Genomic DNA, 15815 nt, shown 5'->3' with positions numbered 1-15815 from the left:
TCAATTTCAAACAACTGAGTCCAGATGACCCTTTTTTAAAACTTTTTCTACTTTAACAAACACAGATTTATTATTATGTGCAGAAATAAAATTGTTTCCTGTCGACTGCCATCACCAAAAGAAAAATCTATTTTTGAGAAGAAGGTGTGGAAAAATCCGTTGAAGGTCCCGTCAAATGAGCAGCACTTCCAAAAACAACAGAAACGTCTGGTTTAGTGAGCGACAACCGAACCCTGATGGCGGAGTCGCTTTCCAAAGTGATTTGTGTTCCGATGAAAAGTCCAACGAGCTGACGACGGGAACGACCAGCGAGATTTAGTGACGACGCAGATTCAAGCTGACATTTTCCTGCTGCTCTGAAATTCTTTCTGACTGACTTATTATTCCCCTCAAATCGCTTCGATTTGTGGAAACAGCCGCAGTTTCCAGCTGGAGATTTGTTTCTTTTTCTGGGTGTCTGGACTCACTGGTGGTGACTCTTTTGGATGTTTGGGGTCCTCTGGTGTTGTTCTTGATGATGCTGACGGAGACCTCGTACTCCTGGCCCGGTCCAAGCCCGGACTGGACCAACTGGTTTTGGGAGGGGGGGAGGATGCTCTCGACTTTCCCGTTTTCTTCTTTCTGCAGGTGGACAAAAATGAAGCATCAGAAAATACTGAAACAACCTTCAAAATAAAAGGACAAAGTTGGTAAACTTAAATATTAAAGATTGGTGCATTTGAATATGATATTTGGAGATTATTTTTTAGTATAAATGTGTCTCTAGACTTCATTTCTGTTCTTTTGGTCATTTTATTTTGAAAGGAACCTGCTTGTTGAGCCAAGAAACAACAAGGAGGTCAAGAATTGTTTATTTCCATCACTTTTTAAATATTTTTTAAAATAAGAACAATTTCTTGAAATTTAAAATTTTTCATCAACCACTTTTTTATTTTTTATTTTACCTCATCAATCATATTTAAATTCTCTCACAGCTGCATCAATTCGCCCATAGATGGTGCAAAAATGAACTTCTCTGCATCGTTTCATCTGGAAGAAATTATTAGTAGTAATTCAAATTATTATAGTTATAATATAATTTCATGTGGGACAGTAAAATATAGTCGATTGACTTGGATACTAGCATGTTAATGACTTTAGACGGATCACAAAAAGGCAGATAGAAGAAAAGAACCAATAAATAAAAAATGCAAAATGCCAGAAAATAAATAACGCAAATAAATGGGAAAATAAAGCTGGAAAGAAAGTTTGAAGGAAAGAAAAAGAAATAAATTAGGCTAAAAAGGAGAAAAGTTTTAAAAATGAAAAATCTTTACACTCAAAATTCTAGTTAAGAATGACCAAAGTGGGTTGTTTTAAACTAAAATAGATTAAAACAAATTAATTAATTAAAAACAGCTACAAGTTAGTGATTCCAATTCAGTTTTAAACACAGAAACCCGATATGCGCAAATGTGCAAGTTTACAGACTTTTCATTGGAATTGGTCACTTTAACACACATTTGCTGAGCCAGGTGTGAACATAGCATCAAACAAAATACATGAAAAAAAAGAAAAGGAGAAAAAAAATAGACTAATCTTAATTGCAATCAAAACTTGGTTTTCTTCCTCTAACACTGGACTTTGGTTTGAATTTTGAGAGTTTAAAAAGGACAGAAAAGAGGGAAAATGTTCATGTCTTTCTGAGTGTATGAAGTGTGCAGTTAAGTCAAACATCTAAAATTCTATATTTTGTACATTTCACCTGTTAAATTTAGAACGTAACCCCTGCAATAAACAATGAAATACTGGATCAATTTCCTCTTCAGGGACCAAAAAAAGTGAGATTTCTCCATCAGACACGAGTAGTACAGAGAGCTTTCTGATGGGTCACATGATTCAACAGTCTGAATGTGTCTGCCAACAACATCATGTTGAAAAGTGCGTCTGTTTGAGGCAAACTGGAGAAACTTGTGAGGAAAACGGTTCTTCGTGGGCGTTCAGCCCAAAGCAAATAGATTTTACACAAACCTCAGGAAACTGTGGCTAAAAAATCTTATATTCAAAGGTAAGAAGAGGACGGGATGTTTAACTCTGAGCTTAAAACCTCAAGGGAAGATGGAAAAAGGTTTCAAGTTCCAGCTGGAAGAGTTTTTTCAGATCGCAGGCTGCAGTTTGGTGGCATCCAGCCCTGCAATCGTTCAGGTTTTCCACATGAAAAAGAAAGCTCTGCAATGAAATCGATGCAGGTTTTGCATCATCTCTACCACAGAAATGAAACAAAGGCTCTAGAAAAGAAGGTCGGGCTCACCGTGTTACGGAAATAGATCTCCCAGCCATCAAAGGAGATCTCCAGCTGGTCCCACACCACCTCCACGGATGTCTCCCTCACGGACTTGAACCTCAAACCCTGTGGCTGAGGAAGATCTGCAAGGATGAACCCAAAATAATCAGCTATTCCATCGTCCGAGCCTCTCGGGAGCGACCCGGACAGGAGGCGTACCCGTGATCACCCTGGCGCTGACGGGGATGCTCCTCTTGTTGCTCAGGACGGCGTAGACGTTGATCAGGTACTCCATCCCAGGTTCCAGCTCCTTAACTGTGGCGGCACTTTGGTCTCCAGCCACGGTGAACTCCATGAGAAGACCTCCAGGAATTGTGGGAACGTATGTGACCAGGTACTCCGTGACCAGCATCTCGTTGTCCCAGGACAGGTCCACAGTGTCCTCAGTGACCTCACCGACTGTCAGGTCCTTTGGAGGAGAGACTGGAAAGAGGAAGATGTTTTCTCAGATGGTTTCTTATTAACTATAAAGAAGTAATGCAAACTCCAGAGCAGCTAGCAGCACAGAGAAGAGCCAAGAACACAAACCAAGACCTCCAGATTTAGTTTGGAGTAGAAACGTCAGAGTTTGAACCTCTGATAATGCTTTTGTCACAACTGTTCTTACGGGTGGCAAAATATAGGCAAACCTGCAAGGACTCATGGGTGGTCTGCATGAAATTCTAAAATCATAGACAACCTGGTGAACCTGTAGAGCCAAAATGTTCATGCACATTTTTCTATGGGCATGCTGCTGGTGATACTACTCACCAAGAACGGACGCTTTTCTCTGAGCTCACTTATCTATCTCAACCAAGGCTCTTTGTCTCGTCTCCTGAGACCACACTCGACTTTTCTCACCTTCAAGAAATATGGATCTTGAAGGTTCGCCAAACCTTCTCCACCATGAGAAGTGGGAGACCGCATCCCACTTGCCCATGGGGTACGTAGCTTAAAGTGTACAAAGCCGTAGTTCTCACCACACTGCTCTACGGATGTGAGTCATGGACTGTTTACAAACGCCATGCCAAGAAGCTCAACCACTTCCATACCACCAGCCTCAGAAAACTTCTCTGCATTAAGTGGCAAGACAAGATTCCTTACACAGATGTGCTCTCCCGTGCGAACATGCCCAGCATCTATACTACCTTGATGCAGGTCCAGCTTCGCTGGGCAGGCCATGTTGTTCGCATACCAGACCACCGACTTCCCAAGAAACTGCTGTATGGCGAACTGAGGCACGGCAAACGCTCCCACAGCGGGCAAAAGAAGCAATTCAAAGACAATATCAAAGCTGCCAATCGGCCTGACCAGCCATCTACGCACCCACAGAGGCCAACCCACCCACCCTCAGGATGACTAGATGGTCCTCATCGATCCCGATGGACGAACAACACACACACGCGCTCCTTGCATGCAGGCAATCAAAGTGTAGGCTGTGTGGGCATTATTATTATGTAATGCTATGTATCTAGCATCACGTACAGATGTCAGGAGCCAGTAGACGCCCCTGACAAATGACTAAAGTATGGCATCAGGGCACTGTCAGTGCTCTTAAAGAGTTATTTATTAAAAGACCATTGGGGATGCTCTAAAATTAGATCAAAAGATGATCGGCGTTAGTAGTCGTACGAGCCTCAAGGCCACTCCTCTCTACAACCCCGGCCAACCCAAACCCCCTCGGTTAGCGCTTCTGTGGATCCATGTGACTTCTCACCTTCTGAGCAGTCCTCTCCGATGTAGCCCTCGTCGCAGACGCACTGCCCGTTCACGCAGCTTCCTCTCTCATGGCAGTTGTTGCTGCAGCTCAGCTCAGCACAGCTGATTCCCGCATAGCCGCTCTCACATGAGCACCTCCCGTCCACGCAGCGCCCCCTGCCGTTGCAGTTCTCCGGGCAGGAGAGGATGGAGCAGTCGTCTCCCGAGAAGCCTTCCTGGCAGACACACTTGCCCTCCAGGCAGTATCCGCGGCCCACGCAGTCGTTGGGGCAGGCCCTCCGGCTGCAGTCCTCCCCGCTGAAGCCTTCGTCGCAGACGCACTGGCCGTCCACGCAGCGGCCCCGCCCCCTGCAGTTGTTGGGGCAGCTCAGCTCGCTGCAGTCCCTGCCGGTGAAGCCCGCGTGGCAAATGCAGCGGCCCTGCACGCAGGTGCCGCGGCCGTAACAGTTGGAGGGGCAGGTGCGGATGCTGCAGTCCTCGCCGGCGAAGCCTTGGTCGCAGACGCACTGCCCGTTCACGCACTGCCCCCTCTGCCGACAGCCGTTGGGGCAGGACAGCTCAGCGCAGTCGTCTCCCTGGAAGCCGGCGTCGCAGGAGCACCGCCCGTTGATGCACTGCCCCCTGCTGTTGCAGTTGTTCACGCACGCCAGCTGGCTGCAGTCTTCACCGTGGTAGCCGGAGTCGCACATGCACATCCCCTTGATGCAGGTTCCCCTGCCGCTGCAGTCGCTCAGACAGGTGAGCTGGGAGCAGTCCTCCCCGCTGTAGCCCGCCGTGCAGATGCATTTGCCGTCCACGCAGAAGCCGTTGCCGCGGCAGTCGTTGGGGCAGCTGTGCTGCCCGCAGTCCTCGCCGCTGAAGCCCTCGTCGCAGAAGCAGGTGCCGTTCACGCAGCGGCCGCGGTCGTAGCAGTCCTTAGGACAGATGAGCTCGGAGCAGTCGAAGCCCGTCCAAGGTTCGTCACACACACAGTCGCCGTCGTCACAGTGACCACGGCCCAAGCAGTCGTTCAAGCAGCGGCTCAGAGAGCAGTCGTCGCCGTGGAAACCGTCCTCACAGACACAGACGGTGCCGACACAGCGGCCGTGTGCGCTGCAGCTCACAGGGCAGACTTGAACCGAGCAGTCGTCTCCGGTGAACCCACGCCAACACTCACACCTCCCGTCCACGCAGCGACCGCGGTCCTGGCAGCCGCCGGGACACTCGGGCTCAGAGCAGTTGGGTCCTCTCCAGCCGGGCTCGCAGACGCAGCCGCAGGTTTCAGAGCTGTAGTTCCCATGACCACCGCAGAAAGGTTTGGTTCGCAGCTCACCTGAAAGCAAAAACATCAAATCTTTGTAGTCAATAAACTCAGATGAGGAGCGAACCAAAGAGGTGAACCGAGAAATTCTCATTCAAGCATTAAATTCTAGAGAAATCCAGGCAGATGAAGGGAACAGATGTGAAGTACGTTTCAATAAAGTCAGACAAATCCAGGATTCGGTTACGGCTCTGGCCGAAACATTCAGATCTAAAGACTCTACCTGTGACAGGCGCTCCACAGCAGGCCCCCTCCCCGCCACACTGCTCCCTCAGGGCCGAAACTTCTCCTTCCAGCATCTCCAGTCGGCTCATGAGCTCCTTGAGGCCGGGCAGGTGGTCGCCGCAGCCGCAGGCCTGCCGGGGTATGTTGATGCGGTGCGTGAAGACGATCTGGTTGTCCCCGTCGACCGTGTGCTCTGTGACCTGGTCTCCGTCCACCCCGCCTTTAGTTTGGAGGCTTTGACCCTCTGACGCGTCCAGGTCCACGGAGCACAGCGAGCTGGCCGGGACGTTGATGTTGTAGACGTGGCTGAAAACCACCGGGTGGCCCGCACCGGGGAGCGTCACGTTATGTTCCGTAAGAGCCTGCCGTCGATGCCGCAGGATTTTCTTGACGAGTCCGGCATCGGGAAAGCTGAACAGAGCGCAGAGAAGGAAGCAGCCCAGAAGGCTTTGTGCGCCCATGTCGGACAGGAAGTGCGAAACTGGATCTGTAGAGGGCCAATCCTGGTTCTGCTGAAGGTTCTGGAAGATAAATGAACCCAAAAAAAAGATGGTTAAAACTCTGTGAAAAGAAGGAATGTGCAAGAAAAGCAGAAAATTATCTGAAATACCTGCAGAAAACCCAAAAGAAAAGTTTAATAATACAGATCACAGCTCAAAAAGGCAGAAAATTGCTAAAAGTCAAATCCAAGCAAAAGAGACAAATCTCAGCTGAATTTATTTTTGAAACTTTTTCTTTTCATATTTAATGAGCACAAAACATTTCAAAAACATAAATGTGAAGAACATAGAATTCTCCTGAATGTTTAATCTAGAAAAAACTTTGAAGAACTAAAGCGCTGAAAAATGTACTGAAGACTCTAAAAAGGTCTCATATGGTTCCTGGCTTTCACTCAAGTATGTTCCTACAAAGATCTGTTTTACATCGTCAGAGAGAAGCATCCATCTGGAAAATGAGAATATGTCTGAAAAATGTTCTGGTTACATTTTTAAGAAGGAGAGAGAGTTTTAGAAAAATAATTGGAGAAGAGTAGAGAATTTGTTAGAGTAAGGTACATGTGTCAAAGTCAAAGCCCAGGGGCCGGATCCGGACTAAGGTTACTAAAAATGTTTTAGGCTGTTTCGGAGTTTAGCTAATATTTTAGCTACATGCTAGCTGTTTTGGCTAATTTAGGCTTTTTTCAAAGTTTTTTAGGTTGTTTTGTAGTAAGGCTAATATTTACATGCTAGCTGTTTTAGCTAATTTGGGCTTTTTTTCAGTTGTTTAGGCTAATTTAGAATTTAGCTAATATTTTAGCTACATGCTAGCTGTTTTGGCTAATTTAGGCTTTTTTCAAAGTTTTTTAGGTTGTTTTCGAGTTAGGCTAATATTTACATGCTAGCTGTTTTAGCTAATTTAGGCTTTTTTTCAGTTGTTTAGGCTAATTTGGAGTTTAGCTAATATTTTAAGCTTGTTGCCAATTGCTTTGGCTAAATTAGACATTTTAAAGTTTTTTTAACGCTAATTTGGCATTTAGCTAATATTTCAGTGATATGCTAGCTGTTTTGGCTAATTTTGACATTTTTTCGTTTTTTCGACTAATTTGGCTGTTCAGTAATTTTTTATCTAGGTATCAACTTCAGCGTTTTCAACCATCAGCTTCAATGTTTTAGCTATCAATTTAAGCATCTTCAGCTATTAAATCTATCGCTGGTAATTTTTAATTTTTAAAAGCTTTCAGTATTATATTTTCTGTGAAGATTACAGAAATGAATTATTTCAAATTTGGCTATTTGTGGAAAACCATAAATCTTTACATTTGGGCGGTAATTGATACACTTTTTCTGTTAGCCTACAAACCGACCCCAGCAGTTATGTGGCCCTCACGGTTTAGAGGGGTGTCCAAATCCAAAACTCAAATATTTTGAGTTTTAAATCTCAGAAAAAAACATAAGCCCAACATCTATCGTTTTGTTAAATATCTTGTTTGTGTAAACTCGAACGTTTGTTACTTTTCAGATTTATATTCCAGGAAAGTAAAGGTGGTTTTATCAAATTATTAATCAAATGTTTACTATATATATATATATATATATATATATTATTAGAGAACATTTCTTGAATCGGACAAATCATGTCTGGTCAATATTGATAAATACTCAAATGTAATTTTGAGCTCAATTTTCTTTACATCCGTCCTCCATCATCAGAAAAAACATGATTTTTATCTGAGTGGGTTTCAAGTATGAAGCCAACATTAACTTACAACTTTTATATGAAAACAAACCAGCTGTTCAGAACCGTTTAAACCTCTTTAGGCTTCGCTGTGCATGAAAGCTTTAACCGTAACGAATCCACAGCTGTGGGTCCACAGCTGGAGAATTATTATTCATCTGCACAGACGAAATGACATCTTCTCATGTGTGGGAAGTCCTTCGTTTGTGACAGGGTTTTAAAATGATCGAACACGGAAAGTTACATTTTGACCTTCAGAGGTGTCGCCAGACGGCTCCGCCCACCAGGGTGTTATGGTTTCTGATTGGACAGGCACTTTGCAGCAGTTTCAGAAATAGAAGGACCGGCGGTGAACCCCAGCGTGACCTAATGAGAGCTTCTGGAAAGCATCGAGCCGCTGCTCGGATATCTGCTGCCGATCAGACAAACATTTCATGCGAGTGTCTGCCTGTAACCATGGCGACGCTCTCACGTCTCCTTCTGCTCTCCAGATCCAGGAGACGATAAAGTCCAGAGATGCAGAAATCAAACACCTGCACATAAATCAAAGCTCTTAAAGTGGAGCAGGCGGAGGCGTTCGACCGCAGAGAGGAATTTAAAATAGTTTGCAGACGTTCAGATTCACAAATGATGATATATTGTTAGATTCCAATAATTGTGTGATTGCTTAGTAGGCATTCACACTAAAGTGATTCTCCTGCTCCTTTCTGTACGTGTTTTGGCAGATAAAAACTCAACTGCATTTTTAGCGATTTCAGCAATCTTGTTCAGGACATTACTGCTTGTACTTTTGCTATTCATAAAACTTTAAAAATTTTGAAATATTGAGCAAAATATGTCTCATAGGAAATGAATGAAGAAGTCTTCGAATTTCAAAATATTAACTTGATTAGCAACAAGCCTCTAATTTGGAGTTTAGCTAGCAAATAAGTAAAGTCCTAGAAGACGCCAGCTTTTTTGTGCTAATTTGGCATCTACTGAGGTTTTTTATGCTAATTTGAAGTTGAGCTAATAATTAAGCAATTTGCTAGTCTATATATATATATATATATATATATATATATATATATTAACTGAGGTTTTATGCTAATTTGGAATTTAGCTAGTAATTTAGCAAAAGGCTAACTTTTTGAGTTAGTTAGTTTACTGAGGGATTTTAGCCTAATTTGGAGTTTAGCTAGCAATTCCGTAATCTGGCATTTACTAAGGTTTTTTTAATGCTAATTTGAACTAATAATTAAGCATGTACTTTTGGTATTCATAAAACTTTAAGATATTTTAAATATTGAGCAAAGTATGCCTCATAGGAAATGAATTAAAAAATCTTCAAATTTCAAAATTTTAACTAGATTAGCAACAAGCCGCTAATTTGGAGTTTAGCTAACAATTAAGCAAAGTGCTAGCATTTTTCTGCTAATTTGGCATCTACTGAGGTTTTTATGCTAATTTGGAGTTTAGCTAGTAATTTAGCAAAAGGCTAACTTTTTAAAGTTATTTAGTTTACTGAAGAGTTTTATGCTAATTTGGAGTTTAGCTAGCAATTATGTAAAGTGCTAGCTATTTTGTGCTAATCTTGCATCTACTAAGTTTTTTTTAATGCTAATTTGAGGCTGAGCTAATAATCGAGCAATGTACTAGTCTATTTTTTTTGCTAATTTGGCATCTAAGTTTTTTTCATTCTAATTTTGAGTTTAGCTAATAATTTAGAAATGTGTAACGTTTTTGACTAATTTAGTTAACTGAGAAATTTAATGCTAATTTGGAGGTTGGCTAGTATGTAAGCAATGTCCTAGCTTTTTATTTTATTTATTTATTTATTGTTAATTTGGAATCCACTGAGGTTATTGGATAATTTAGAGTTTAGCTCATATATAAGCAAAACGCTAAATATTTTTTGGAAAATTAGCATGTATTTTACTAGAAATTTTTCAGAACTTCATAGTTCTTTAATGACATTTCCAGCTATTGCATTTTCAGCAAAGAGCATCAGCGTCTCCAGCGACACTTTCAGCAAAAAGCATTCACACTAGCATTATCACAGGTAATGCAGCTTTTCTGGTTGAAAATAAAATTTGACCAAAAGAGAGCACGGAGGAGTTTTCTAGCTGACAAGTTGCAGACGTTAAAAGGACAAAGTTAATCCCAAACATGCTTCCTGACTCAGAATTGATGAGCCGACAAACCAAAGAGCATTTTTCTCCCAAAATATGGAGTCTGTGCAGCTTTGCTGGATTTTCCTCTGAAGGACGCCAGAGATTTATGTTGGGGGAAACCAATAAACCAGGATGGGCGCCTGAAGGTGCTCCGACCCGACCCCTCTTTAACCCCCCCGCTCTTCATCTTACCTGGTTAGGCACAGAAATATCCCCCCGATCCGGTTTCATGAGTTCTCACACATCTGGTGAGCCGTAAACACAAACCAATATCGGGTTTCATGTCGCTCCAGGACGCTTTATATGACGCACATAAATTGAGGTCTTGGTTTCAAAGGAGGAATCCTTGGCTCTGCAGGTGTTCAGGTGAAGAGGATCCTGATCAGATCCACATTTGGTTTCTCCAGATATCTTTTTTCCACTCAAGAACGATGGAAAAATGAGGCTATTCGCTGATGTTTACACCAGCCGTTATCTGTGTTTGCAAACTTGGAACTAAAGTTAGAAAAAAATCATTTTACACCCCAAATATTTAAGAAAAAGGGATGACATTTACTCCTCCCAGATGTTCACCTTCATCCTGCAGAAAAACAGGAACGTCCCTTCCAGGAAGAGATGAAAACTCCAATGAGGTCTATAAAAGCCTGCTCGCTTTTAGTTGCCATGGTTACACCCATAAGCCATTAAATTTACCGTTCACCTTTTTGCCATTTATCAAATGAAAATTTCAGAAAAAAAAAAAATCATAAGTCTTGATTTATAAAATAACAAAAAGATTTTAATTTCATGAACTGATTTTTTTTATACTTAAAAGCAAATATTAAATAATTAACATGTACATTATAACTAAAGTGTCTTAGAGTCATAGATTAATTTACAAAAATGTAAACAAATGGCATCAGAAGGACTTTTCTTTTCTTTCCTTTTCAGGATTAACTTAATCTTCAACCAGATTAGATTAACGACTCGTTATCTGCCTGAATAGAAACAGTTTCTGTGTTTGGCCTCCAGACCCGTTTGCTCTCATGTTCGCTGATCTGCTTTGTTTGGATCGTAAAAACAGATGTTCTGCACGTTGTTTAGACTCCTTCGCTCCAGTTCCAACAGTTCTTCCAGGTTTGTTGTCACTGGGAACACTTCTCCATCCGGATCTGGATGTGAATCGGGGCTTCATTTATTTCGAGATCGATTTATATTTTTGTTTGGTGATTAAAAGTGTTATTTTAAAGAGTTTGCAATTAAAAACTAAGAGCTAAACAGCTTTTACATGTAAAAAAACTGCATTTAAAGACTTTGATCAGTGAATTTTATTAAAAGAACATAATTTTAAACAGCAAATATTTGACAAAAACTTAAAAAAAATAATCTGCAAGCCGTCTGAAGTCAGATTATTAACTAAATACTAACCGATTTTTTAATGACATTTTTTGTGTATTCGTTTTCCACTGTTTGAATTACAGAATTCCAAGTTTTAATAATTTATATGTGGCCTTAAAATGACCTGTCAAACAAATCAAGCTAAAAGAAAACAATGAAAGTAGCTAAAATGTAAAAAAAAATATATATATATATATATATATATATATATTTATTCTGCATCTAAAATGAAAGTTTTCTGCTGATCACCACTAGCTCAGTGGAGAAATTGGGTGTTGTGTTAGACTGAAGGCGGAGCTGTCAGAGCTGACTCTTCCTGAAAGGGGCGGTCTCACTCTGTGACATCAGATCGTGAAGATCCGCCCTTTTTTGTGGATATGGGAGGGGCTGCTGCAGACAAAATACGGCTTTAGGGCTCTTTATAGTGAAGAATGTTCAGTAGAATACACTTAAAAGCTCAAAAAGTTGAGTTTTTTTTTAAAGTATAGCCCCTTTGAAGATTTAAAAACAAACAAAAAATAAAGCAAAACGTCTGGAACAACATTTGAGGCGGAATCACAAAAAGATCTAAACCTTTTCCAGTCCTAATATATTATTATATATTTGTGACAATGTGACAATTATATCATCACAAAGTACATTTTTAAATCTGCAAATCTTTTATAATTAAATGCAAACATGAAAGCTCGTCAAGCCGCTTTTCTCCTTCACAATCTACTGGGATAATTGTGTTAACAATTTAAAATTACTATAAATCATAAACATTAGTTAACCATTTAACACCAAACGTGATTTTTGCACATTTTGAGAAAAAGATCCAGAAATGTTGTTGTAAATAGTTTGACATTGGACAAAACCTGTCATATCCACTGATTTTCTCACTAAAAACCCTAAAAATCACATTTCGATTACGTGTTTTTTTACATTTTAGATTTTTATGACACTATTATGAAACAGAATAAATTGTAAAATGACGATAGATATTGAAAATTCAATGTATTCTGGGAATACATTTCTAGGAGATTCTCTGACCCTTTCAGAGTCTAAATTAGCAGAAAAGTCCAGGCGGCCATTTTGAGGCCTAAGTGTTAAAAGGTTAATTCTGATGAGAAAAAAAAAAAAATCAAGATTTAATCTTTAGGATAGATCAAGGGTCTGCAACCTTTATCACTTAGATTTCTCACTGACCAAAAATGCTTTTATGTGATGAGAAATATTAAAAAGAAAACTACTATTTTTGTACAAATAAAACAAACTAAGTCAAAATATATTTTTTCTCCCAATATGAAACAGTTTATAACTTTTCACAGAAGTTCACAAGACTTCCTTTCAAAATAAAAGACTTCTTGTGTCACATGCGGTCGTCTCGATGGAGCAAATCTAGTGGTAGGTAGTTTGATGTCTGGAAGAATTAAAAACTATATATATTTTTAAATGTTAGTTAGTTTGTTAGTAAATAGTAACTTCTTTTAACAAAAATCTTTGTTTTTCTTCAACCCAAGAGCCACAATGGAGGAGAAGAGCCAGACGGTTGCAGACCTCTGGGATAGATCCTCTCACTAGTTTTTTTCTCGCTTTATTTCATTGACAGTTTTCATTTTCTTTAAAACTTAAACTTTAAAATGTTGTAAACTCCTTAAAGACCCCCCCATCCCGGATCAAGGTCCTCCTCATGGTGGTTGATCTTCAGGTCAGCTGCTGCTGTGTGGGCTGCACGCTCGGCATGTTCTGTGATTAAAATGTTTACGCAGTGAGATTTAAGACTTTCACGCCTTCAGGGCGTTAAACTCCCGCAGACTCTTTAAAAACACGCACACCTCCTCCTCCTCCTCCTCCTCCTCCTCCTCCTCCTCCTCACGAGGTGGAGGTCCTTTCAAACACGGAGACGTTTCCATCAACCAAAGGGCACGGCCAGATGATTTAAAGGAAAAAAGGGGAAGTCTGTTCACTGAATTAGAATCCTCTTCTGCTGGGTTAGAGTTCGATTCCCACACACTGGCAGCAAAAAGGGAACTTTCCCACGTGGAACGGAGAAAACGGGAATGTTGGCCTCGGATTCTGGACATCTGTTTTACTCAGTCAAGGAGAGGCGGCGAGAAACCTCCTCGGCCTCCAGACGCCGTAAAAGCTGCAGCTTGGCTGAAGCTGAAAGTGTGACTGCATGGAGATGGCAGCAGGTCGTGTGGAGAAGCGTCCGCGTGCGGGACACCCCCCCACATGAAGTGGACCGCTGCGCGTCGGGAATTTGCTCCGCCGCCAAACGACAGCACATGCTGGGTATTTTTTTTAGTTAAACCGTTTTATTTTCCATGAATCTGGAGCAGGAATGGCTGATAAACATCTGCAGCAGCTGGAAGTCGTTGCAGGAGCGGTTAGTGTGGCAAAGATACAAACTGCAGCCTCATTAACAGATTATGAATTCTCCCACTGTTGCGTGGCGGACGTCCTCGCCGGCTCCGGTTCGAGTCCAGACCTCAGAAGCCGTTCGCTTCAAAGAGGTTTTGGATCGTTTTCTGACGGTTGTCATGGTTACAAGCGTTTCAACGCGGAGATGAACGTCACTAAAATCTGAGATTGAGACACGAAGGTGAACTTATGTCCTTAAATTCTAGACCTTCAACCATCAAGTTTGTGGTTGTTCTGACCGACTTGCAGAGAAAACAGAGGCTAAAGTTGGACCTTTGATGCTGCGTTCAAACCGGCCTCGGAAACGTGCGTTCAAGCGAGCACTCCCAATGGAAAGTTTATGCTTTCATGAGTCACTATGCAAAATTCTACAATTGTTTCCAGGCTACAAAACACGGAACGACCATTTAACACACATTTAAAATTAAACCATTGAACCAATCAGTGACTACGTTTTGCAAGTGACGGATGGATGGCGTCCTTTTTAATTCACGAAAGCACCATCTATTTGAAAATTGATCATAGAAGAGAAATTCTTAATTGTAGTTTGTGCCCGATGGGAATTGTACAACATTAAGTCTTTAATTTATCGGAATAGAGCTGTGAAAGCGAAAGTAAAGATTCATAACGCTTCAACATTTTGCTCTAAGACACTTCGCGTAGCCACTTGGTCTGTAACAAGAATCCGAGTACTCGGATATTTCCGATCTGTCTGAGATGGCCGTTCTCCAATCTTCATAAATCGAATACAGTACAATAAAAATACACTTCAGGTTATTTATTAATGTTTTAAAATGTAGAGTAGTGTTAGATTTTAAGTACATGAACTATACAATCGATGCGCTACTGTGACCAGAAGTAAATAAACCTTCAAAGTAAAGTGTTGGTGAAACTTCCCATTTTCAAAGTAAAGTCATCAAATGTTTTGTCGTCGATAAAAGATACTTAAGTTCATTTTACTAAAACAAAAGTTTTAATATGTAAAAAATAATAAGTGATTTAGTTGATGGATTAAGATGAATTTAGGAATAAGTCAAAAAAGTCGGTTTATAAAACACATTTTTTGCCATGTCAGTTCACATGAATTTAGAATGTTCTAGTTGTTCCAGTTTTATTGAGGTGTTTGTGTGTCTTCAGTTACGATCTTGTCAAGGATCTACTGGAACTGTAGTCGGCTACAGGATGGAAAAACTGCAGAACATTTTCAGGGTTTGTTCTAAAATGATCAAAAACAACAGATGTTTATGTTTTGTTTACTGCTGAAGTTGACAGACAAATTTTCAATTGGGACAATTTTTTTTTTTTTTTTAATCTTAAGATGTATTCAAGTTGGACGGATTAGCGTTTGCCCCGATAATATACTCAAGTGGGCCCTGATCCCTGACCGTGAACCGCTCTCGGACCCTGATCCCAACCCTGATCCCGACCCTGATCCCTGACCGTGAACTGCTCTTGGACCCTGATCCCAGACCGTACACCGCTCTTGGACCCTGATCCCAGACCGTACACCGCTCTCGGACCCTGATCCCGGACCGTGACCCGTTCTCGGACCCTGATCCCGGACCGTGACCCGTTCTCGGACCCTGATCCCGGACCGTGACCCGTTCTCGGACCCTGATCCCAGACCGTACACCGCTCTCGGACCCTGATACCGGACCGTGAACCGCTCCCTGACCCTGATCCCGGACCGTGAACCGCTCCCTAACCCTGATCCCGGACCGTGAACCGCTCTCGGACCCTGATCCCAACCCTGATCACGACTCTGATCCTGGACCGTGACCTGCTCTCGGACCCTGATCCCGGACCATGAGCTGCTCTCGGACCCTGATCCCGGACCGTGAACCGTTCTCGGACCCTGATCCCGGACCGTGACCTGCTCTTGGACCCTGATCCCGGACCGTGAACCGCTCTTGGACCCTGATCCCGACCCTGATCCCTGACCGTGACCTGCTTTCCGACCCTGATCCCGACCCTGATCCCTGACCGTGACCTCCTCTCGGACCCATCTTTTGAGGTTGTCTTGGTTTGTTTTCAATCAGACTGAGCTCTGGTTAATTGAGTTTCCTGAGTCTGAATAGACTCCGTGCTCAGAGTGGAACAACTGGACCAAAACAGCCAC

The 15815-nt window shown here is 42.0% G+C and overlaps 1 protein-coding gene across 4 annotated transcripts in view; it reads right to left on the bottom strand.

Annotated features, from left to right (window-relative positions):
• Positions 1-15815, bottom strand: part of LOC112162971 (tenascin) — a 76465-nt gene that overhangs the window by 27248 nt on the left and 33402 nt on the right. For all 4 annotated transcript variants that reach the window (XM_036214399.1, XM_036214401.1, XM_036214402.1 and 1 more), the window contains 5 exons: positions 5545-6067; positions 4020-5333; positions 2483-2746; positions 2291-2406; positions 468-621 (listed from right to left, as the gene is read on the bottom strand). In XM_036214399.1, coding sequence (XP_036070292.1) covers positions 468-621; positions 2291-2406; positions 2483-2746; positions 4020-5333; positions 5545-6007 — 2311 coding nt within the window. In that variant the 5' untranslated portion in view covers positions 6008-6067. The remainder of the gene's footprint in view (positions 1-467; positions 622-2290; positions 2407-2482; positions 2747-4019; positions 5334-5544; positions 6068-15815) is intronic.

Source organism: Oryzias melastigma, linkage group LG12, assembly GCF_002922805.2.
Source record: "Oryzias melastigma strain HK-1 linkage group LG12, ASM292280v2, whole genome shotgun sequence".
Classification (NCBI taxonomy): domain Eukaryota; kingdom Metazoa; phylum Chordata; class Actinopteri; order Beloniformes; family Adrianichthyidae; genus Oryzias; species Oryzias melastigma.
The sequence above is the reverse complement of the archived record's forward strand: the minus strand, read 5'-3'. Positions and strand labels throughout refer to the sequence as shown.